Below are 24,998 nucleotides of genomic sequence, written 5' to 3'. Positions count from 1 at the left end.
ACAGAATTTTAAATGTAACTTAGAAACTCACTCTGTAGAAACTGATCTTTTAAAATGTAGACTATGCTGACATCACCCATCTTTATTACACTTATCTCTACCAGCAAGAACACCCAGCTCTTGTTTTGTGTGAAAGTCTAAATCAATTTTTCCACTACCACCACCACTGAATAACAGGCCTTAAATGAAGATAAAGGCCATCAGTTATCTAAACTATTAGGCATTTTTACAAAATGGGCAACACAAATATAATCTATTAATTTTGACCTCTGTCAGATATTCATAGGATTTGCATGCCCTAACAATCATTGTTCAGTGATTTGAACCCAGCTACATATATAGCTAAAACAGAAATCTCTATATGAACCCTATGTAAGGATTTAACAAATATTTACCGCAAGGCTGGCTTTCACCAGAAACCATGGTAGATGCTAGAATACTAAAAATGACATGTTATTATCTGGTGAAGCACAGACATCCACCAAAATTACCTTGAATGCAGTTATAGAAACATTAAGTGAAAAATCATAACTAAACTATTAAAGCCTCTAGAATCACTATATTAACTTTAGAATAATATAATGAGTCAAATAATCAAAGTTTCAGCCACTGCATTATACATTTATTTTATATTTTGAGGCACTTAATTCAATAATGGAATAATATTCTTAAATGAACAAAACAGATGTTAATTATAATTCATTTCATTACTTTTCCTATACCTCCCTATTTCCTAAAATTCCTACATACAATCTTAGATGGTTTCTTACATGGCTATAGTCAGAGGCCATAAGATTTTCTTCAGTGTTCCATATGCCCATAAAAGAGAAAAACCAGAAAATATGATTCATTTAACATTGTTTGCTTTACCAAGAAGTTAACTACAACACATATTTGATTAAACAGGAATGTCTGCATAAAGGTATTATTTTTTGACCACACGTTTAACACAATGTACAATGGGGCAAGTGTCCTAAAGATTAGCTAACATAACTGCATAGTAATATTAAAGGCTTTAATTCTAATATTTTTTATAATTTGGCATTATTTTACACAAATGAAGATACCCATAGCACATGACCAAACAATGTAACTCCTAGACAATGCTCACAGCAGCATTATTCCAGCAGCAAAAACAAAAATAAAACTCAAATGTCCACCAAGAGAAGAATAAGTATTCATATAATACATATAGCAATAAAAATGAAAGTCACAGAAATAAACGAACATTATGCCATTTATACAAAATTGAGAAACACACAAAATTAACATTTCACTTAGAGGTACATATGTATAAAGCAAATGACAAACACAAAATTCCAATAATCACTTGAGAGGGAAAGGGTTCTTAGGGGCCTTCTAAAGTGTAGGCAATATTCTATATCTTAGGCTGGCTGATGAGTACCAAGATATTTATATTATCCTTTTACCTTATAAATACAGATTTATGTATTTTTGTAGTATAAAATACTTCATATTTTTAAAAAAGTAAAAATGTTAAAACTTCAAAAATGAAGACTATTTATGTATAACAATGAAATTAGTATAAAAAAGTATAAAAAGAACATTAGCTGGGCATGGTGGCGCGTGCCTGTAATCCCAGCTACTCGGGAGGCTGAGGCAGGAGAATTGCCCGAACCCAGGAGGCGGAGGTTGCGGTGAGCCGAGATCGCGCCATTGCACTCCAGCCTGGGTAACAAGATTGAAACTCCGTAAAAAAAAAAAAAAAAAAAAAAAAAAAAAAAAAAAAAAAAAAAAAAAAAAAAAAAAAAAAAAAGTATAAAAAGAAAATGTTATCTTTCAGTGCCCTATATAATCAGTATTAATAATCTAAAGGGCCATAATCCTAGTATGAAAAAAATAAACTTTGACACAACATCTGAACATCTGTTTCATGGCACTCCAAGTTAGACAAGGGTGAGTATGTTAGCCACTTAATTCTGCCTCTTCATCCTTCATCTCTACTTAGATTTTTCTTTATATTTGGATTTCTTTGGACTTCCGCTTCAGTCTCTTTTTACTCCTTTCTCTTTCATAGAGATGTCTGGCATTTGGATTTGTGACTACTACTATAATGGCCATCCCTCTCTTGAGATCAGCTACAGCTTCAGTTCTGAGTTCGGTCTCTCTTTTTACTCTTTTGTTTCCTCCAACAGCTTTCTACTGTTTCATAGTGATCAAACTCCCATTCTCTATAGATATCAGGATTAGTATTTTTAATTGGTATGTAGTCCTTTTCTTCTTTTTCTTCAGAGCAGTGATGGCTTTTCTTCTTGTGTTTTTTACTTCTGTGTGAATGACTTGACTTTGAGTCTTCTGCCTGCTCATCCAGTATAACATCATATTTTGCCTCATGTGTGAGCTTCACTTATCTTTCAGAACCAAATTAGATGGTTTATCCCATTCCTTTTTATACTCCTTTAAATCACTCTTGGTGTACTTTCCACTTTTTTCTTCCATTTAACCTTTTGTAACAGACTGGCCACAATCCATGTTTTCTTCTATTATCTACAAGTACATGTCCATTTTGAAGAAGACTTTCTCACAATCTTCTTCCTTTTTAAATTCAATAAAAGCATACATCTGTAATCCCAGCACTTTGGGAGGCTGAGGCAAATCACCTGAGGTCAGGAGTTTGAGACCAGCCTGAACAGCATGGCAAAACGCCATCTCTACTAAAAATACAAAAATTAGCTGGGCATGGTGACACCCACCTGTAGTCCCAGCTACTTGGGAGGCTGAGGCAGGAGAATAACTTGAACCTGGGAGGCAGAGGCTGCTGTAAGCTGAGATCATGCCACTGCACTCCAGCCTAGGAAGCAGAGTAAGACTCTGTCTCAAAAAAAAAAAAAAAAAAAAAGCATAAAAGAGGATTTATCCTATCTTACAATCCCAGATAACTTCGCAACTTCTTACTGGACCAAATTTAGAGAATATTATTTCCATATCCTCATCTGTGGCCGCTAGATTCAATTTACACAAACAGCAGATTCTCTCGAGATTTAATATTTGCATCAGGTAGGTCTCCTACCAACTCTAAAAGCATAGCCTGAGTTTTAGCCTCTTTTTCTGCCTTTATTTCTTCTACTTCTTCAGCTGATCTTCCTTGGAAATCACCAATTTCCTCATCTGCTCCAATTCTAGAACTCTTTAATTGTTCCCTTATAGGTTCTAGGGATCCATCAGGGATTAATAAATCAGGAGTGTCATTAAAATAGATCATCTAAAATCACTGTATAATTTATTCTGATATCCTGCAATGATACAGAGTTCTTGTCAACAAAGGTCTCATCAATTTTCTTAACTATATCCATGCCTTCTGGCACCTCACCAAATACTGTACAGACATTATCAAGGTAATTTAGATTTTTTCCTGTAGTGATAAGAAACTGAGACCCATGATGATCACTGTCATTATTCATGATGAACAGTGTGCCTTTCTTCTTGTGCTCAATTCTTGAGACTTTTTCTGTCTCAAAAAAGCTTGCTTGATCACCATACAACTGGCCAAAAATAGACTCTCCTGAATGACCAATCCCTGTAGGATCACCGATTTGTATGATAAAATTTCTCTGTACACTGTGAATAAGGCAATAATTGTAATATTTTATGTTGCACAATTCCAAGAAATTAAAGCAGATGAGTACCTTCTAGATGCTTGGCACTGCCATCAAAAATGCCATTTAACCGTGGTACCTGCTCTCAAAAGGTTCACAGTCACAAGGCTGCTGTTCAGTGTACAAGTCGACAGCCACATTGATGATAGTGGTCTCCAGTAGAACTGCCATGTCACCCACTCCTCCTTGGCTATAAGCTCTGGGGAGGTCACTAATATTTCTTTAAAGTAAAAACAAAAGTCAATAGTAATTGAAAATAGGTAAAGTCTGATTATAAGAAAGAAAAATAGGGCTGGACCCAGTGACTCACAACTGTAATCCCAGCACACTGGAAGGCCAAAGCAGGCAGATCACGTGAGACCAGGAGTTTGAAACCCCATCTCTTTTAAATATACAAAAATTAGACAGGTGTGATGGCTCACATCTGTGGTCCCAGCTATTTGGGAGGCTAGCACAGGGGAATCACTTGAACCTGGGAGGCAGATGTTGCAGTGAGCCAAGATCATGCCACTGTACTCCAGCCTGGGCAACAGAGCAAATCCTGCCTTATCAAGCAGGGTCTGGAGTGGACCTCCAGCAGTCCTACGGCAGAGGGGCCTGACTGTTACAAGGAAAACTAAGAAACAAAAAGAAATAACTTAATCATCAATGAAAAGGACGTCCACTCAGAGACCCCATCTGAAAGTCACCAACTACAAAGACCACAGGTAGATAAATACACAAAGATGTGAAGAAACCAGCACAAAAAGGATGAAAACACCTAAAACCAGAATGCCTCTCCTCCTCCAACAGATCACAACTCCTCACCAGAAAGGGAACAAGGCTGGATGGAGAATGAGTCTCATGAATTGACAGAAACAGGCTTCAGAAGGTGGGTAATAACAAACTTCTCTGAGCTACAAGAACACATCCTAACCCAATGCAAAGAAACTAAGAACCTTGAAAAAAGGTTTGACGAAATGCTAATGAGAATAAACAGCTTAGAGAGGAATATAAATGAACTGATGGAGCTGAAAAAGACAACACGAGAACTTCACAAAGCACATACAAGTTTCAATAGCTGAATAGACCAAGCAGAAGAAAGGATATCAGAGAATAAAGATCAATTCAATGAAATAAAATGAGAAGGCAAGATTAGAGAAAAAAGAGTGAAAAGAAATGAGCAAAGCCTCCAAGAAATATGGAATTATGTGAAAGACCTAATCTACTTTTGATAGGTGTACGTGAATGTGACGGAAAGAATGAATGCAAGTTGGAAAACACTCTTCAGGATATTATCCAGGAAAACTTCCGCAACATAACAAGGAAGGCCAATATTCAAGTCCAGGAAATACAGAGAACACCACAAAGATGTTCCTCCAGAAGAGCAACCCCAAGGCACATAATCCTCAGATTCACCAGGGCTGAAATGAAGGAAAAAATACTAAGGGCAGCCAGAGAGAAAGGTTGGGTTACCCACGAAGGGAAGCCCATCAGACTCACAGCGAATCTCTCAGCAGAAACCCTATAAGCCAGAAGAGAGTGGGGGTCAATATTCAACATTCTTAAAGAAAAGAACTTTCAACCTAGAATTTCATATCCAGCCAAACTAAGCTTCATAAGCAAAGGAGAAATGAAATCCTTTATGAACAAGCAATTGCTCAGAGATTTCATCACCACCAGGCTTGCTTTAAAAGAGCTCCTGAAAGAAGCACTAAACATAGAAAGGAACAACCAGTACCACTCCAAAAATGTACCAAAATGGTAAAGAGCATCAAAACAATGAAGAAACTGCGTCAACTAATGGGTAAAAGCACCTAGCATCAAAATGGCAGAATCAAATTAACATATAACAATATTATCCTTAAATGTAAATGGACTAAATGCTCCAAAGGACACAGACTGGCAAATTGGATAAAAAGTTCAAAACCCATCGATGTGCAGTATCCAGGAAACCCATTGATGTGTAGTATCCAGGAAAACCATCATCTCACATGCAGGGATATACATAGGCTTAAAATAAAGGGATAGAAGAAGATTTACCAAGCAAATGGAGAGCAAAAAAAAGCAGGACTGGCAGTCCTAGTATTTGATAAAACAGACTTTAAACCAACAAAGATGAAAAGAGACAAAGAAGGGCATTACATAATGGTAAAAGGATCAATGCAACAAGAAGAGCTAATGGTCCTAAATATATATGCACCAACATAGGACCACCCAGATACATAAAGCAAGTTCTTAATGACCTACAAAGAGACTTGGACTACCACACAATAATAGTGAGAGACTTTAACACTCCACTGTCAATATTAGATAGATCAACAGACAGAAAATTAACAAGCATATCCAGGACTTGAACTCAGACCTGGACCAAGCAAACCTAATAGACATTTACAGAACTCTCCACCCTGAATCCACAGAATATACATTCTTCTCAACACGAAATCACCTACTCTAAAACTGACCACATAATTGGAAGTAAATCACTCCTCAGCAAATACAAAAGAATGGAAATCATAACAAACAGTCTCTCAGACTATAGTGCAATCAAATTAGAACTCAGAATTCAGAAACTAACTGAGAACTGTACAACTTCATGGAAACTGAACAACTGGCTCTTGAATGCTGACTGGATAAACAATGAAATGAAGGCAGAAATAAAGATGTTCTTCGAAACCAATGAGAACGAAGACACAACTTACCAGAATCTCTGGGACACCTTTAAAGCAGTGTTGAGAGGGAAATTTACAGCAATAAATGCCCACATGAGAAGCAAGGAAAGATCGAAAATAGATACCCTATCATCAAAATTGAAAGAGCTAGAGGGGAAAGATAAAAAAAAACTCAAAAGCTAGCATTAGATAAGAAATAACTAAGATCAGAGCAGAACTGAAGGAGAGAGAGACACAAAAAATCCTTCAAAAAAATCAACAAATCCAGGAGCTGGCTTTTTGAAAAGATCAACAAAATAGACCACTAGCCAGATTAATAAAAAAGGAAACATAGAAGAATCAAACAGATGCAATAAAAAACGATAAGGGGATATCACCACAGATTCCACAGAAATAAAAACCACCATCAGAGATTACTACAAACAACTCTATGCACATAAACCAGTAGACCTGGAAGAAATGGATAAATTCCTGGACACTTGCCTCCTCCCAAGCCTAAACCAGGAAGAAGTCGAAACCCTGAACAGACAAATAACAAGGGCTGAAGTTGAGGCAGCAATTAAGAGCCTACCAACCAAAAAAAGTCCAGGTCCAGATGGGTTCACAGGTGAATTCTACCAGACATACAAAGAGGAGCTGGTACCACTCCTTCTGAAACTATTCCAAACAATCCAAAAAGAGGGAATCCTTCCCAAATCATTTTATGAGACCAACATCACCCTGTTACCAAAACCTGGCAGAGAGTCAACAAGAAAGGAAAACTTCAGGGCAATATCCATGATGAACATAGAGGCAAAAATGTTGAATAAAATAACTGGCAAAGCGATTGCAACAGCACATCGAAAAGCTTATCCATCACTATCAAGTAGGCTTCAATTCGGGGATGCAAGGCTGGATCAACATACACAAGTCTATAAACGTAATTCACCACATTAACAGAACCAAAGACAAAAACCACATGATTATCTCAATTGATGCAGAGAAGGCCTTTGACAAAATTCAACAGCCCTTTATGCTAAAACCTCTCAATAAACTAGGTATTAACGGAACTTATCTCAAAATAATAAAAGCTATTTACAGCAAACCCACAGCCAATATCGTACTGAATTGGCAAAAGTTGGAAGCATTCCCTTTGAAATCTGGCACTAGACAAGGATGCCCGCTCTCACCACTCCTATTCAATATAGACTGGAAGTTCTAGCCAGAGCAATCAGGCAAGAAAAAGAAATAAAGGGTATTCAATTAGGAAAGGAGGAAGTTAAATTGTCTCTATTTGCAGACAACATGATTGTATATTTAGAAGACCCTACTGTCTCAGCCCAAAATCATCTGAAACTGATAAGCAACTTCAGCAGAGTCTCAGGATACAAAATCAATGTGCAAAAATCACAAGCATTCCTATACACCAGTAACAGACTTAAAGAGAGGCAAATCAAGAACGAACTGCCATTCAAAATTGCTACAAAAAGAATAAAATACCTAGGAATACAATTAACAAAGGATTTAAAGGACCTCTTCAAGGAGAGCTATACACCACTGCTTGACGAAATAAGAGAGAACACAGACAGATGGAGAAACATTCCATGCTCATGGTTAGGAAGAATTGATATCATGAAAATGGCCAAACTGCCCAAAGTAATTTATAGATTCAATGCTATCCCCATCAAGGTACCAACGACCTTCTTCACAGAACTGGAAAAAACCACCTTAAACTTCATATGGAAGCAAAAGGGCGCCCGCATGGCCAAGTCAATTCTAAGCAAAAAGAACAAAGTGGAAGGCATCATCCTACCTGACTTCAAACTATACTACAAGGTACAGTAATCAAAACAACATGGTACTGGTACCAAAACAGATATAGACCAATGGAACAGAACAGAGTCCTCAGAGGCAACACCACACATCTACAACTATCTGATCTTTGACAAACCTGAGAAAAACAAGCAATGGGGAAAGGATTCCCTGTTTAATAAATGGTATTGGGAAAATTGGCTAGCCATGTGCAGAAAGCAGAAACTGGACCCCTTCCTGATACCTTACACTAAAATTAACTCCAGATGGATTAAAGACTTAAACATAAGACCTAACACCATAAAAACCCTAGAAGAAAATTTAGGCAAAACCATTCAGGACATAGGCATAGGCAAGGACTTCATGACTAAAACACCAAAAGCATTGACAACAAAAGCCAAAATAGACATGGGATCTAATTAAACTCCAGAGCTTCTGCACAGGAAAAGAAACAATCATTAGAGTGAACTGGCAACCAACAGAATGGGAAAAAATGTTTGCAATCTACCCATCAGGCAAAGGATTTATATCCAAAATCTACAAAGAAGTAAAAAAGATTTACAAGAAAAAAACAAACCCATTCAAAAGTGGACAAAGGATATGAATAGACACTTTTCAAAAGAAGACATATATGAAGCCAATAAACATATAAAAAAATGCTCATCATCACTGGTCATTAGAGAAATGCAAATCAAAACTACATTGAGATACCATCTCATGCCAGTTAGAATGGTGATCATTAAAAAGTCTGGAGACAACAGATGCTGGAGAGGATGCAGAGAAACAGGAAGACTTTTACACTTGGTGGGAGCGTAAATTAGTTCAGCCATTGTGGAAGACAGTGTGGCGATTCCTCAAGGACCTAGAAATAGAAATTCCATTTGACCCAGCAATCCCATTACTGGGTGTATATCCAAAGAATTATAAATCGTTTTTTTATAAAGACACATGCACACATACGTTCACTGCAGCACTGTTTACAATAGCAAAGACTTGGAACCAACCCAAATGTCCATCTATGATAGACTGGACAGGGAAAATGTGGCATATATACACTATGGAAAACTATGCAGCCATAAAAATCGATGAGTTCGTGTCCTTTGTAGGGACATGGATGAATCTGGAAACCATCATTCTCGGCAAACTGAAAGAAGAACAGAAAATCAAATACCGCCATGTTCTCACTCATAGGAGAGTGTTGAACAATGAGAACACATGGACACAGGGAGGGGGGCATCACACACTGAGGTCTGTTTGGGGGGACTAGGGGAGAGACAGTAGGGGGTAGGGAGTTGGGGAGGTATAACATGGGGAGAAATGCCAGAAATAGGTGATGGGGATGGAGGCAGCAAACTGCATTGCCATATATGTACCTATACAACAATACTGCATGTTCTTCACAGGTACCCCAGAACCTAAAGTGCAATAAAATACATATATATATATATATATATATATATATATATATGATGCTGCCTTAAAAAAAAAAAGAGAGCGAGAGAAAAGAAAAGAAAGAAAAATGGGTCAGTGTGCATTCAACCAAGATTTCAGGTAAATGGTGATTATAACACCTGAAAAGTTTGTTACTTTCCATTCTAGCTCAGTAACAACAAACATTTAGCCAAAGCCAAGTCCTCCTTATCTCAACAGCCTCACAAGCCATCACTGCCCAAGATTACTACACAACATTATTACTACATTACAAGAAGCCACATCCAATAATATAGTTCAGACTTCTGCACGAATATATACGTGTGCATAGAAAAGGCCAGTGACATCATCCTAGGCCAAACTATAGTATAATATTATAATACGTACAGGCAGCGAGATACATTAGATCTAAGTAGGTTATAGAAACTACAGGATTAAACTATTAATATTTTAAGTTTCAACTAATGATAGAAAAAGACATATAAACAGAGTGGCAACTTCAAAACAAAACACCAGAAAAAGCTCAAGGTAAGTCAGAAATAAATAATTAATATATAAAATCCAAAGCTCAGTGAGAATAGTATATTTCCGAACAGGGATAATTCATTTAAAATCTGCTAAGAATTTGACCCACTATTTGTTACCCAAAAAGATACAAAGTGAGCAAATGCAATTGCCTGAATAAGTTTTTTTTTTTTTTTCCAAATAATAGGTCACTCTGGCATGTAAAGTATTAATAGACCTTTAAAATACACTTGTTAAGCTATATAATCAAAATATTACAGAATACTATAGCCTTTTTCAAAAATCTAATTTCTGAGCACAGTCTAAATCGTCACTTTTGCAATACTACTGGAGCTGCATTTAGCAATGTTTGCCAACACCAGTTTAGTAAGTCCTAGACACTTTAGTGGTCTGACTTAAAGCAGGAAGAGGACAGTTGATTGATTCTTTTAGGGATAATATGTCAGAGTAACTCCAAGAATACTTTAGAAGAAAGAAAATGACATAGAATTTCAAAAGATATTGTAAATATATTTTGTTTATGATTAGCTAACATATAAACCAATCTATATTTTACTATGATATTTTTGTATCTTCATGGAAAGATCACAAGTTTGTATGAAGAATAGCAAAGTTTCCATATGGCTAGACTTCATGTAACCCTGAGCCACGGGGTTCTACTGCTTGTATTATCTTCTAAGATACCAGCATCACACTTCACTAATTCAACGTATAACTGATATATTTAAACAGAAAAGTAAATATAATTACAGAAGAAATGTTATAAGAAACTTTATCCATCACAAAGATTCTATATAATACTTTTAATATCCTAACAACAAATACAATATCTAATGTTACCTATAAAAGAGAATCATTTCCACATTGACTACTATGCAGAACTTACAGTAAGCACAAATTACACTAAAAAATGTCCAAACACCCTGGAAGAAATTATTAAAATAGAGATTAAAATTTCTTTTCTATATTACATCAACAAACCTAAAAGAAGTGAAAGGGCCAAGCAGATATAAATAATATTATTTTTAAGGCAGCGTGCCTTGCTTTGCCATGACAATGTTGTATAAAAAGATACTATGTTAAAAGTTGCTAAAATATGAAAGGATGATAAATGTAGAGAATCATACGATGGGGCTGAAGGTAGCCTTATAATACTTTATTATATATTGGCAGAGTTTTTAAAGTTTACATCGCCAAATATGAAAATACACAAAAGAGACCTTATTCTACCCAGATTTTGAAATTTTATGTGAAAGGAAGTTTTTAAAAATCAAATGCTAAATTCTGTCTTAACAAAGTGATAGGTCCTTTAGGGACCAAGGGAAAGGCCCAATGATGGCATAATTACTGGGGATAGCTGCAGCTATTTTAAGTTTCATGCACCCTAGGGTCTAGTCCCATTTAGCTTTCTCTTCCTCCCTCATGCCCCAAAGCTATATTTAGCCTTTCTATGACTTAACCATATAAGCAGTGGGATAATACATTGTGCATACTTTCTTGCCCCATAACTAACTGGGTTCCAAAAACAACTTTCAGCTATCTTGAAGTCAGGACTTAGAGCATTACAAGGGCCCTGCACATGCTGCCTGATCTTGGGCAAATTACTTAACTTCGCAGGACCTCATTTCCTCATTTGTGAAAAGAAGTTAATAAAATCACCTTAGATTGAATTCTACCAAAGATTAGTAGTTGGCATAAAAGCTCAATAAGTAAACACTTCAAGAATCATCTAATCTAATAAACTTTCTTTTCCTCTCAATAGCAGAATCTTCTCCCTAAACAACTAAAACTTTAAAAGCCTATCCCCTTAATTTTAAAGACATAGAAGATAAGATGCAGAGTTAGTGGCTTGTCATAAGTCGAATGTCAAAACTGAAAAGAGAACCCAAGTTTTCTTGACTCCAAATCTAGTATTTCCCAGGATACATTTATGTCTCTTAAGACATGTCTATGGAACCATTTGGAAAATAATTACTTTGGCCTTTCATTTGATAATTCTAGAGAAAACAGCCAGGTTTACTATCAAGGACTAATTCTGTCAAACATGCTTTGCTCCGCCTTCATCAGAAAAACAGCAAATAATCCCAAAAGCAAATTTATAGAATCATTTATGCTGCAACTCTAGTCAGTCAATACTCATTCAGTCTTATACTCATCATCTATAGTAATCATTTTTATGTATATAAATTATCAATAAGTTATTAATAAAGCTAATCAAGCCACAAGGAGTTCATTTATGTCTTGTTCACTATGCTTAACCATTAAGTGTGTAATAATGTTAGAAAATGTTTCATCAGAAAGTTAATTTTTTAGTAATGTAAAAGTTAAAATTAGCTATAGGGACTATCCACAAAAGTTCTCTTTATGGCCACACAGGATAAATAAGGAATTATTACTGTCAGTAGTTAATAAGTATTTGATCTTCAGTAACACTAGACAGGAAGTTGTAGCAGTTTTTGCCTTTTCATTATGAAACACATCTAGATGGTTGGTGGATTTCTTAACTTTTTTGTTTTTTTGAGACAGCGCCTCACTCTAGCACCCAGGCTGGAGTGCAGTAGGGCGACCTCAGTTCACTGTAACCTCTGCCTCCCGCACTCAAGTGATCCTCCTGCCTTAGCCTCCTGAGCAGTTGGAACTATAGGAGTGTGCCACCATGCCCAGGCTTATTTTCATATTTTGTGTAGAGACAAGGTCTTGTTATGTTCCCCAGGCTGGTCTTGAAACCCTAAACTCAAGCCATCTGCGTGCCTCAGCTTCCCAAAGTGCTAGGATTACAGGTGTGAACCACTGTTCCCGGCAGGATTTCTTAACAATTCTAATAACCTGGCAGACAATTTTGCCACACAACCATGGGTTACTAGTTTCTTTTCTTTTTTTTGGGGGGGGCGGAGGGACAGAGTTTCACTCTTGTTGCCCAAGCTAAAGTGCAATGGCACAATCTCCGCTCACTGCAATCTCTGCCTCCCAGGTTCAAGCGATTCTCCTAACTCAGCCACCCAAGTAGCATGCCACCACATCTGCTAGTTTCTTGTATTTTTAGTAGAAACAGCATTTTGCCATGTTACCCAGCCTGGTCTCAAACTCCTGACCTCAGATGATCTACACGCCTCAGCCTTCCAAAGTGCTGGGATTATAGGTGTGAGACACCACACTCAGCCTCCTTTTTTTTTTTTATTTTTAGATGAAGTCTTATTCTGTTTCCCAGACTGGAGTGCAGCGGTGTGGTCTCAGCTCACTGCAACCTTCACCTCCCAGGTTCAAGCGATTTGCATGCCTCAGCCTCCTGAGTAGCTGGGATTACAGGTGCATGCCACCACATCTGGCTAATTTAGTATTTTTAGTAGAGAATGGGGTTTTACCATGTTGGCCAGGCTGTTCTCGAACTCCTGACCTCAAGTGATCCTCCCACTACAGCGTCCCAAAGTGCTGGGATTACAGGGTGAGCCACTGCACCAGGCCCACTAGCTTCTTTAAATCATCACTATTTTTGGTGAGCCATCATTAAGGTGCAGTATGGTAGACTTCATTAAGTTACATACGCACACAGTTCACCCCACAAACTGCAGGCTCTTGGAAGTCTGTTGTCTTTTGGGAGGGATGAATCAACCTAGTGCCAGCTGTTGGGACAATCACTTGAGACCTGTCTCTTTAGTGATTCCTGAAGCCTTCATCCATTTAGCACCATATGTAATTAACTTTTAACATTCATGAACAGCGAAAAGGTGAAAAAAGCACTTCTATTAACTATAATATAATTTGAGGACAGTACAGATTCTGATTACATGTAAGAAAGGCCAGATACAATCATGTTCTTATCTTCAGAAACAAGGATTTCTCTCTCTCTTCCTCAGGAACAAGGATGTCTCTCTCTGTCGTGCTCTCTCTCTCACATACATACATACACACACACACACACACACACACACACACACAACTTTATGCAAGAAAGAAATGAAGAAATATGGCCAATCCATCTACATTTTAGTTACACTCAACAAACTAGGTCTCACATTTTTAGACATTCTGAAAATGTCAGATCATATCCCAGCACAGCGTAATAGTGTCATGGAAACAAAAGAAAACCAATTCCTTTGTCATTCTTTCAGCTCAGAAATCAAGCTGATCATCAACATCAGAGTCTTTTTGAGTTAGGGGCAACAGGAAAGTCTCATGGTATGAACTTTGGATCTGGAATGAAACATCATATCCTAAAATCCTTGCTGAATCAAAGTATACTTTGCTTAGCATATAGTTAGCACACAAGTAGATGTTTTCTTCCTTTCTACCTACAACTAGAGACATAGCATAATATAGGGAAAGTTACTGAGGTATTCAGGAACTTGCCTCTTGGTATGTGCCTCAATAACATTCACTTGGAATAAACAACACTGCTTAAAGATATCTGTCATCCTTGTTCATACTACAGTGAAATACTTTTCCACAATTTGTTCATAAGATCCTCAGATTGTTCAGAATTACTGCTAATCCATTATAATTTGTTTTTCAGAATAAGCACAAAAATCCTTCCAGACTAGTTAAATGTTGAGTCAACTCATGGTCACTTCCAAGGGTCCAGATGAAGAGTAGAGGGAAACACAGGTAGTATCTGCTTTTCCATTAGTTCCCTAGGCTTTCTATATCAATATATGAGTACTTGTGTTCTCTTTCCTCCACTTACTTTTGGCAGAGACCAGCAGTTAGATAAATTCAACCTGTTGTTAAAATAATTAAACAGCATATAGCACAGAAAGAGTGTCAGTGATTTGTCTTCTTAGACACTTAATAAGAGAATAAATTATATACTGAAGACAAAAAGCAGTGCCAGATACAGGCCTAGGACAGAGGCTACCAAAAAGTCTATCTTGGTGATGTCTGGAAATATTAAGCTCTGGAGAAAAGAGCAGACTAAAATTAAGAATAACTAAGTCATTAGAATATACTCTTTGGCAGATTATTAACTGCCTGTGAACGTTTTAATAAAACAGACTTTTAGAATTTTTAAAAATTTCAGACTTAAGGAAAACCTTCTCTAGACTAGCCATTTGTTGAACATTGTAATTTATTTCCATTCTATTCACTACCATGGAGCCCAGTTACTCCTTTTATTTTTTTATTCACATGTAGTCTGACTTATCACAAGTAAAATAAAAATCACAAGCGTGCCATTATCCTTCAACATTTCCCCAAAGTACAAATCCTAATTTGCATTAAGTCCTTGCAGAAAAGTAAACTGCAGTGAAATGTCCTTCTGTAAAATGTACTGTAATTAATAAAATGATTTCCAATTGAATATATAGACAAAGAACTTTAAATACAGTTAAAAACTGACTAAGGTGATTTATATGTCCTAGCTATTTAATATTCAAAATGCTTAGAATAACAGTTATTTGGGAGGAACATAATCTTTGAACATAAGACAGTAGATTTTGATTAAATAACTGTAAATTCATTTATCTATTTTGCTATTCACTCATCGATCTAGATATTTTAGGCACCATGAGATAACTGATGGAAAAAATCAGTTCTGTAAATAATGAACACTGCTGCTCTCTAGTATAGTTCTCTGAGAATTAAAATCTTTTCCAAAAGTCAGACCTGCCTCTTTAGAAAAAAATAAAAACTTTAACGCATTTTCACTCAGTGGAAGAAAGCTTTGAAACAAGTTTCTATAAGCACTCTAAGAAAATTAATTAATTTTAAAATGGAAAGGGAGGATCTTAATTTCCAAGAATATCAGCCTGAGAATAAGCTTTATAGAAAGAGAATATCTGAGTAGCTCTAAAAAGAGAAAAAATTATTAAAATTTTCTGTATTCCACTGAGCTCAGTATAAAAATGACTTAAAAAGATAAATTTAAGGAAAAGATAAAAACTGAAGGCAAATGAATTAACACATAGGCAAACTTACATTGCATGCAGTTATTTAACATTATATTCTGGCTGGCTTTGTATTATCTTTCAGAATAGAATCATAACTTATTTATGTATAAAACAATGAGGCTCTCAAGATGCTCATGAAAAAGTCTAATGAAATTTCACTCTAGAGTTAGCAATCTGTTAGAGTATTAGACCTAAATAAACCTGATATGTTAAATTAGGAACCAACGCATGCTATTTTTCATAACAGGTGCTATATAAATTACAAGCTCTTCCATGTTTTGTTATTAGATTTGGTACAGTTAAAGATAAGCTGTATTCTCTAACCAGACTACTCTAAATATGACTGTTTTTACATCTTTTAGAACTTATAATTCATCCTAATGCTCTAGCTTTACAAAAAAAAAAAAAGTTTGCATTTCCTACTTTCTATCTTGCACAGTAAAACTGTGAGTATTTGTACTATGTTTAAATCCATGGGTTCTGCTCTGTGAGGTTTCAAAAAGAAGCAACTTTATATTTTTTTGGTTGTTACTAATAATTTAGTTTAAAGATCATTAATTTTAACACTAACATCCTGCTTCTTCTCATCTGAGTTGCTCTATTTATCTCAAAGGTAGACTTTATGTATTACCATTACAAAAAAACAACTATTTGCATAATACTTTATGATTTTACATCTATTACAAACACATCACAGGGAGCCTGAGGATTCATTCAGCAGCCTGTCATTCACCACTTCAAGACCCTTCAGACCAAAACAAGAGAGAGGATGACATTTTACTAATGGCAAAGGTACAGAAATGAATGTAAATAACAAGGCTTGAAGTTTTAAAAATACAAAAGAAAAAAAAAAACAAACAGAAAACGATCTATGAGCACAAACAAAACAGTTTCAATTTGTAAAACTCCATGTCCTCTATATGGAGCAAGGTGTCTGGCGATTTATGTATTTTCTACTATAGTAACTATTTAAATTATTTAAAACTATGTTACAAAAATAAAGGGAACTACCATCTTTTCCTGGGTTGTATAAATTAACATTATAATAATATTAAAACTGCCTATTCCTATTTATAGAATTCAGCTTTTCCTCAGCATTGTGAAACAATCTGAATATCAATTTTCTTATTACGCTAGTTCTAGTCCTACAAACATACACATTATGAATGCTTAAGAGGCAGATAATCATATAATGTATTTAGAAATTGTGTTGTTTCACAATTTCTTGGTAAAAAAAATCATAAAAACATTTTTAAGCTACTATATTTTCTCCTATAATCATCACTCAGATAAAATGCATGAAATACTGAATGCTCAGTTATGTCACCTCTAGTCCAAATGCCCATAGCACTTGCAGTTTTCCATAAACAATATGCCTCTATACTAAATACATACCCCTTGAGCCATCAACTACTTAATGTTTCAAAATGTAGTTCAAAATGCAGTTTTAACATCGTCTTGCACACACACACACACACACACACACGAAGTGTGCAGAAAAAGGAGGAGGTAGAGAGCAGAGGAAGAAATGGAGCATGTTGTTGTTTTTCATTCATGCAGTATAGTGATGTCAGTGTCTGCAGCAGCAGTGGCAGCAGCAGGAGCCTTGACCAGTGGAGGCTAAAAACCAATCAAGTCAGAATCTTACAGCATTCAAAAGAAACTGAGAAGATAACCATTTGAAAAATTAAATCAACTCTTCAGATAATGGATTTTAACTAGCTAAGGAAACAGAATAGATTATAGTAGGATAGTTTTAATTTGGGTAGGGAGGGAAAAGGCGGACAGGGAGAAGTAACATAGGAGTGATATAACCAGGGAACTGGGGGCACAGGAGCCCGCATTCAAAAATCACTTCAACATAAGAAATTGACAAAACCACCGGGTGTTTAAAACAGTAGAAAAATATCTTTAGCAAAGAAAGCCCTTCCATTCCCAACACAAGCTCTCTGACACTGCAAATCTGTCTGCTCCACAACCAGACTCAGAAAAGTGTTTTCATCATGATTGCATTAAAATTGCATTAAACTCGGATGTGCCATACTACAACAAAGAGAATAGCTTAAGCCAGATCACAAATTTCATTAAAACTGCTTGATGATGGAGCATGTAATTCCTAAGCAGTTAAGTCTTTTGAAGGATGCAGAAAAACAACTTGTATTATTATCTGTTGTAAGATGTTAGTGTTTATATACGAAAGGGGAGGAGGTACTAGATGGCCATTACGTTGTTGCAGCAATTACCGAAACTTCTCTTACTTACCCACGAGACCCTCTATACATAATCTGCAATGCTTATTTTATGCCTCTTAGTCCCTACAAGAAAATCCCAAAACTTAATTTGTTCACTGTTGGAGCAAAATCACTAAAAAATTTATGTAACTGTTTTCTGTTCATTCTGTTACTTCTCATTTCGTATAGCTCTAGAAAATGTGCAAGGGAGTTGCATATGGCATTAATCTGTTAGAAAATGGTGGCCTTTTCTATAAAATACAGCCAAAGACGTGTGTTCAGTTGTGGTCATTATTAGGGCGATCACGTTGTTTTCATTCATTCATTCAGGATTTGCTATCAGTTTCTGCAGCAGCTGGCTTGACCTGGGGGAGGAGTGGGGGAGCATATTCCTCCCAGTGCATACAGATTACAGGATGTATTTCTTGGTGCTCATGTACTCATCCCACTTCACTACATCCTACCCTGGTTCACCATGAGGTGGTCAGAAAAGAAGTGCGTTAGTAACATGCTAATTACAGGTCTGAAATATTAAAACAAAAACACCAAGACTGCAATGTATCATAATGCAGACAACCACTTTCTCCAACTCTAATACCTTCATTAAAAAAACTCCATTTAAAAAAATCCACATACCACATAAACAATGTACAGACTTTGACAGTGTTTCCCTTCCAAGCAGAGATTTTTCCACCCAGTATGATCTGTTCCCTCCACAATGCAGCAGCAGCAGCATCTGTAGGCTCTAGGCTGGTATCTAATAATATTAGCTATTCCACTCTCCCTTATGAGCTTTAAGTCCCTGTATTGGCTAATCTTCCTTTTCTCCCCCAGGGATCAACTAGATCATGCACTGTGTCCCTAGACATAAACAAAACCAAAGCAAAACAGAAAACGCTAACGAATACCCACAGCATCCACCAGCTTACCATTACCTTTGACACCTAACAAAAAAGAAACTTGAGATCCTGAACTGTTAAGTGTACTTAAAAACGGAAGGAAAAAACAAACACATTCAACAAATAAGTTTTCAGAAATTCATCCATGAAAATCTCTGGTTGAGCATAAACTGTTTCTAGTGCAGGAGTGCTCTGATGCATGAATATATTAAGGGGAGGGGAGAGAGAGGCAGAGAGGGAGAGAAGTGGGGGTCGGAGCAGGGGGAAGAGAGGGAGGAACGGAGGGAGAGAGAGAACTGGGGGAAAAATTGTATATACTTCAATTGCACATTCAAAACTGTCCCCTCTAGTACATATCATTACATCTAGCCGATATCCTTACATCATAACTAATACCACCATCCCTCTAAAAAATAAAAAAATTATCACTGTAGTTATAGGCACGCTAGGAACTTTGCAGGAAAGCACAAAGAGACTGTAGAGATTACAACCACCACCTTATCCGCTGCTGGAGAGTTTGTGAGCATGTTTAAGTGTTTCGCCCAGCTCCTCCTTCCCCGGCTACAAACAGCAAACACACGAATGAGCTAGCCAGCTTTTAAAGTGAAAAACCTTTCGAAGCAGGCGAGTGATGGAAGAGAAAATCTGAGGGGCGGCATGAGGGTCAAATAAAAGTTGCTTTTCAGTTCGCTCCTTTAAGCCCCGCAGCGACCGCAGGGGGTGGGGGTGAGATTCCCAAAGCCACTTTCACACCTTCGATAATGCACTAGTAAAGAGAAGCCCGAAGAGGCTGAAGTTTCCACGGAGGGCACCGTCGGGGAGACGCAGCCCGGGAGGACGGGAGGGTTGGGCTCGCTACCTCTGCACACAGGCGAGCCGGGGCTCCGTCTCTCAGGTGAGCTGCTCCTCCGGTGACTCTCTGGGGACCGTCTCGGGCGGCCCTTGGCCCGTGGTGTCTGCTCGGCCGTGGCTGCAGCCGGCGGCGGCGTCGGGCTGGAGGGGCTGGGGCCGCGGGCCGCGCCGGGCCCCGGGAGGCTGCCCAGCGAGGCGGCGGCAGCGGCGGCAGGCGGGCGCGTGGGGCTGTGCTGGCTGCCCCGCAGGAGCTGGTAGGGCACCGTGGCGCGGATGGGCTGCAGCAGCCGGCCGGCTCCGGCAGCCGGGGCGCAGCCCACGCCGCCGCCAACCGCACCGTTCCCGCTCCCGGCGGCAGCGACGGCGGGCGGAGACCCCGCGGCGCTGCGCCGCATCCTCTGCGGCGGGGGATGAGGGGTCTGAGAGGAACTGGAGGAGGAGGAGGAGGAGGCAGTGGACATGGTGGCTCCGCGGGCCCTGGACGCCGTCGGCCGACACGGAGAAGCGGGGCGGGAGACGCTCGAGCGTGTGGGAGCCGGCGCGATAGTGCGTGCGAGTGTGTAAGGGGGAGGGGCGGGAGTATCACGGAGAGGGAGGAGTCTCGGAGCTCCCCCTCCCCAACGCACACCCCCGCCGCCTCAGCGAGGGGGGAGGGGAAGGCTGCGAAAACAAACGTCCAACGGCCCCAACCGCCCGGCTGGGCTCGGCGTGGCGGTCACGGCCGGGGCTGCGAGGAGCCAGGAGCCGCCTCCACCACCGCTCCAGGCATCGCGCTGACAGGGCAACCGCCCGGATCACTCAGCCCCGAGGGCCGCTCGCAGCCTTCTCCTCAGCCCTCGCTGGGCTGCACGCACAGGAGAACGCGGCAGCTGCAGGGAAGGCCGGGAGGCCTGTTTCTGGGGACCAGGGTAGGGAGAAAGGGCCTCGAGGTGCTGGCGCTCCGCGGAGTCTGCACCACCGCAAACGCCGCCGCCGCCGCCGCCGCCGCTTCTACCCACTCCTCACTCCGAATGGCAACTAATTCGCCCCAGCCGCACCCCGCCCCCGGCACCGCCTCCCGGCGCTCGGGACCCAGCAGGGGCCGTAGCGAGCCTTTCCATTGGCTTAGTCCCTCCCCACCAAAACTCGAATGATTGGTTCTAGAGTAGGAGTGACAGGAGCAATATCCAATGAAAATGGTACCTCCTACTTTGAAGGCGGGCGTGGGGGGTGGCAGCGTGAGGAGGGGGCCGTGCGCGCAGGAAGGAGCGTAAAAGTTGACAGCCTTGCGGTAATAACCAGACCAGGGAAGGGGTACTGTGTGTGTCCTGCGCGTGTCCCGACACCCCTAGACACGCACACGCCCCGCTAGGCAGGCTGCAGGGCTTCACCCTCCTGGACCGTCTGTACGACTTGAGACAGAGGACACGTGAGGCAAAATTTAATTTGCAAGTACACCTGCAACCGGTCGGATGTTTTAGAGTCAGAACCAGAACACTGGATCCCTTCCCCTTAATTTTAGTGAGCTGAGTTTTCGTGACCAGGAGCCTTGTTAATCAAAAGAACCTCTGGTGATCAGGAGAAATGTCTGGAACCTGGATTGAAGAAAGTAAAACATTTTTACAGCCTAACGTTTGTAGTTATGCAGTGAAAAGAGATTATCAAATTCTATGTTCCAAGACAATAACTCTGAATAGCTGGGGTCAATAAGGAATTTTACGTCATTACACTATCAGTTAGATACATTAATGAAGGGCGCCCCGGTTGCCTTTTCCGAAGCAGATAGCTTCTTGAGAGGAGTAAAAACCAGATGTAACGTAATAATCCATTGTAGTCAATTTGTTTTTTATTCTGCAATGAAACTGAAAGGACACAAAGATTTTGGATGACCATCAAAAACCTAAATTTAACCCACAGTAAGCTAAAGTTTTAAACCTTAATCGGGAGCAATTAATGTTAGGGTCTTCATCGAATAATTTTCATTAATTTTCAAGAGGTTAAAAGAGAAGAGGAATGTCAGACTGGTCTACTGGTAGTGTCTGCCCACACTGACAAGCTTCCTCTGATTTCAGGCACTATATGCAAAGGTCACTTGCACTTACAGGAGCCATCCTTCTTTGCTTCCTTGAGTGTTCAGACCAGAAAGCATACTAGGTTCTGTAAAAAACTGATGAAACCCAATAAAAATATAAAAATTTCATGCTGTACTTCATCCCAGTAAAACTAGTGATAGTTCTTCACTTTACTACATATTAGAATAATGGCTAACATTTATTCACCATGTGCCAGCCGCTATTCTAAGAAAATTATGTGTGTTACTTCATTCAGTCCCCATATAATCCACAAGGTAGATACTATTATTATCCTTACTGTGGTCTCAGTTGAGGCATAAATAATCTGTCTTGCCTGAGATCACTCAGTTAGTATATGGGGAGCTAAAAATTTCACCCAGACTGACTCAAGAGTCTGAGGAAGCCCTCTGTTGTAGTGCCTGACAACTCAAAGCTGTGGGGTACATAATTTGTATTTACAATGGCCCACAAATCTCATCTGTGAGATAAGTTCCCGTTCAAAAGAACGGGAAATTCAGTTCAAAAGAAATTTTACAAATGGAATTAGACCACTACTTTTTTTGTTGTTTTCTGGAGTAACGTATATTTTAACTATGAATAGGGTAAAAACTTTACTCTTTCAAATTTTATATAATTGGTCTATCTCATTAATTTAAAAACTGCATTATTTTGTATGTAAAAAGAATGATAAATGATTTCTTTCCAATGACTTTTTTAGAATAGCAAGAGCAAAAAATCTGTCAGATTAAAAATATGTAAAGTTGGCCAAGTGCGGTGGCTCATGCCTGTAATCCCAGCACCTTGGGAGGCCAAGGCAGACAGATCACTTGAGCTCAGGATTTTGAAACCATCCTGGGCAACATGGCAAAACCCCATCTCTACTAAAAATACAAAAAANAAAAACTAGCGGGGAGTGGTGGGAGGCTGAGGTGGGAGGATCACCTGAGCCCAAAGGGCCAGGAGGTCAAGGCTACAGTGAGCCATGATCATACCACTGCACTCCAGCTCGGGTGACAGAATGACACCCTATCTCAAAAAAAAAAGAAAAGAAAAGAAAAGAAAATTAAGGTTTTTCTTTTATATGCTGGTAAATTCTAAGTTGTTGCTTTGATTATAGCATAGGTGCATTATAGAAATGTCATCTCTAGCTACTCCTAAATATATTTATGGGACAACCTCAACACATCAGGTTATAACAATTCTAAATTTATACTAGGTCACAATCACAACGATCAATGCCTACTTTAAATTTAAAATAACATATCTAGTGATAGTTTAAGGACTTTCTGTGTTTGTTCAAATCTACCACAGCTGACTTATACATCTAAAGCAAATCTAAATAACCTGCACAGAGAAACAGAGAATTAGTATGATCTTAAAATACTATTTTCAGTTACTGGTAAGTCATCATGACCAATGGAGTCATTCAGTCACTTCTCTTTGCTATAGAAACCTTGATTGTCTCAAACCTTTATTCTCATGAAGTAATTACCGATCTTCATATTTAAGGAATACAGACTTCAAACAAATCAAACGTGGCCTAAAATAAATTAAACTCAGTGCTTGCTTTCAAATGTCCATTTGTTGAGTTCTTGATAATATTTTACTCTTATTGAGGATGACAGTAGGCTCCAAGTGTATATAGAAGCTTTAGGAAAATGTTCTTAGTAAATTGGAAACCCCTTAGAATAAGATGTCTATTGCTGGGCTGGAGAGCATTGTTATGCTACTATGCTAGCTATGCGGTAGTTAGGCCTAGTGAAGATTTTCTATATTGGTTGAATGTAAGTATAACAATCTCTGAAAATCCTATATAAGGCTTAATGTTGGCAATGACTTCATTACTATGTTGTCCTGTGTAAAGAAGACAAAACTGAAGGCACAATTTGGTGGCATGAGAAATACCTCTGTTTCAGTAGCCCCATGCCATGGCTATCTGTGGGGCAAGGATCTACCATTAGCTAATCTGAGATAAAATTCTGTTATTCTTACTTCTTAGTGCAAATATGGTAATGGACTACATTTTAGGTTAAATTAAAACTTGGAATCATTGGCTACATATTTATATGCAGCCACGTGTGGAGAGATCACGAGATGAAGACAGCACAGAGCCCACAGAGCTACCAAAACCTTCCTCTTCTAGCTCCATCTGGGTTTGCCTGGCTGAGCATCCAAGGCCCACCCAAATCTGAGAGGCAGTTCAGGCTGTCAGTATTTGCAATGAGGTCATGGCTGGGAGAGAACACTAAACAGATCTGCACTGATTTTCATCTTAAGCTGATTAAACTCTCTTGTAAATTGATTCCTAATAGCAACAACAAAAAAAGCCTTGCCTGAATTTTTGTCCCTGGCAGATGCTTAAATTAAACTCTTTACTGCTTGTGACAGCCTACGTGCACCTTTGCACTAGGTGTTTCCTCTGCCTGAAAGGTTCTTGCCCCAAATATCCACATGGCTTGCTCACTCATTTCCATCAAGTCTTTACTCAAATGTCACCACCTTTATGATGAGAGCTTTCCTGAACACTTGTTTAAGAATTGTAAGCACCCCTAGGCTTTTCCTGCTCTTTATCCTACTCTTTTTCAAGAGTACCTATCACCATCCAAAACATGATTTGTTAAAATTATTTGTTTTGTCTGTCTAGAACAGCTATGAAGTGAAGACTTTTTATTAGTTTTATAATTGCTGAATCTCCAAAAGGTGCTTAGTATATGGTAGATGATCAATAAATATTTGTTTAATGTTGTTAAGAGTGGCAAATTTTATGTTTATCTTATGAACTAAAACTTGTGCTTTTCCTCAGGAAAAAAAAAAATCTAACAGGTGTATCTGCTACAAAAGCAGTCGCCGAGTAGAAAAATACCTGATGTGACTACTGTAAACCACACAGATATCTGTATTGAAGCTGGCATTCAAAAAGAAAGCATACCTTGTATTATGGTTGTTAGTACCACTGGTTCCTGGAAGCTCATCAGAGGCTGAAAATGGAAAATGGGGGCAAAGCGTAGTCCCAACTACTCGCAAGGCGGAAGCAGAGGGCCACTTGAGCCCAGGAGTTTGAGATTATA

At 38.8% G+C, this 24,998-nt stretch overlaps 1 protein-coding gene and 1 pseudogene across 3 annotated transcripts in view; both read right to left on the bottom strand.

Annotated features, from left to right (window-relative positions):
* The window catches only part of GLCCI1 (glucocorticoid induced 1), a 148,917-nt gene extending 128,048 nt beyond the window's left edge, over positions 1–20,869 (bottom strand). For all 3 annotated transcript variants that reach the window (XM_017525075.2, XM_017525076.2, XM_037737300.1), the window contains exon 1: positions 19,887–20,869. In XM_017525075.2, the coding sequence (XP_017380564.1) occupies positions 19,887–20,340 (454 nt within the window). In that variant the 5' untranslated portion in view covers positions 20,341–20,869. The remainder of the gene's footprint in view (positions 1–19,886) is intronic.
* Positions 1,764–3,978, bottom strand: LOC108301807 (annotated as a pseudogene).
* Positions 20,870–24,998: the final 4,129 nt, after the last annotated feature.

The sequence above is a fragment of the Cebus imitator genome, unplaced genomic scaffold (genome assembly GCF_001604975.1).
Source record: "Cebus imitator isolate Cc_AM_T3 unplaced genomic scaffold, Cebus_imitator-1.0 Scaffold37, whole genome shotgun sequence".
Lineage (NCBI taxonomy): Eukaryota > Metazoa > Chordata > Mammalia > Primates > Cebidae > Cebus > Cebus imitator.
Note: the sequence above shows the minus strand (reverse complement) of the source record. Positions and strands in the feature narration are given on the sequence as shown.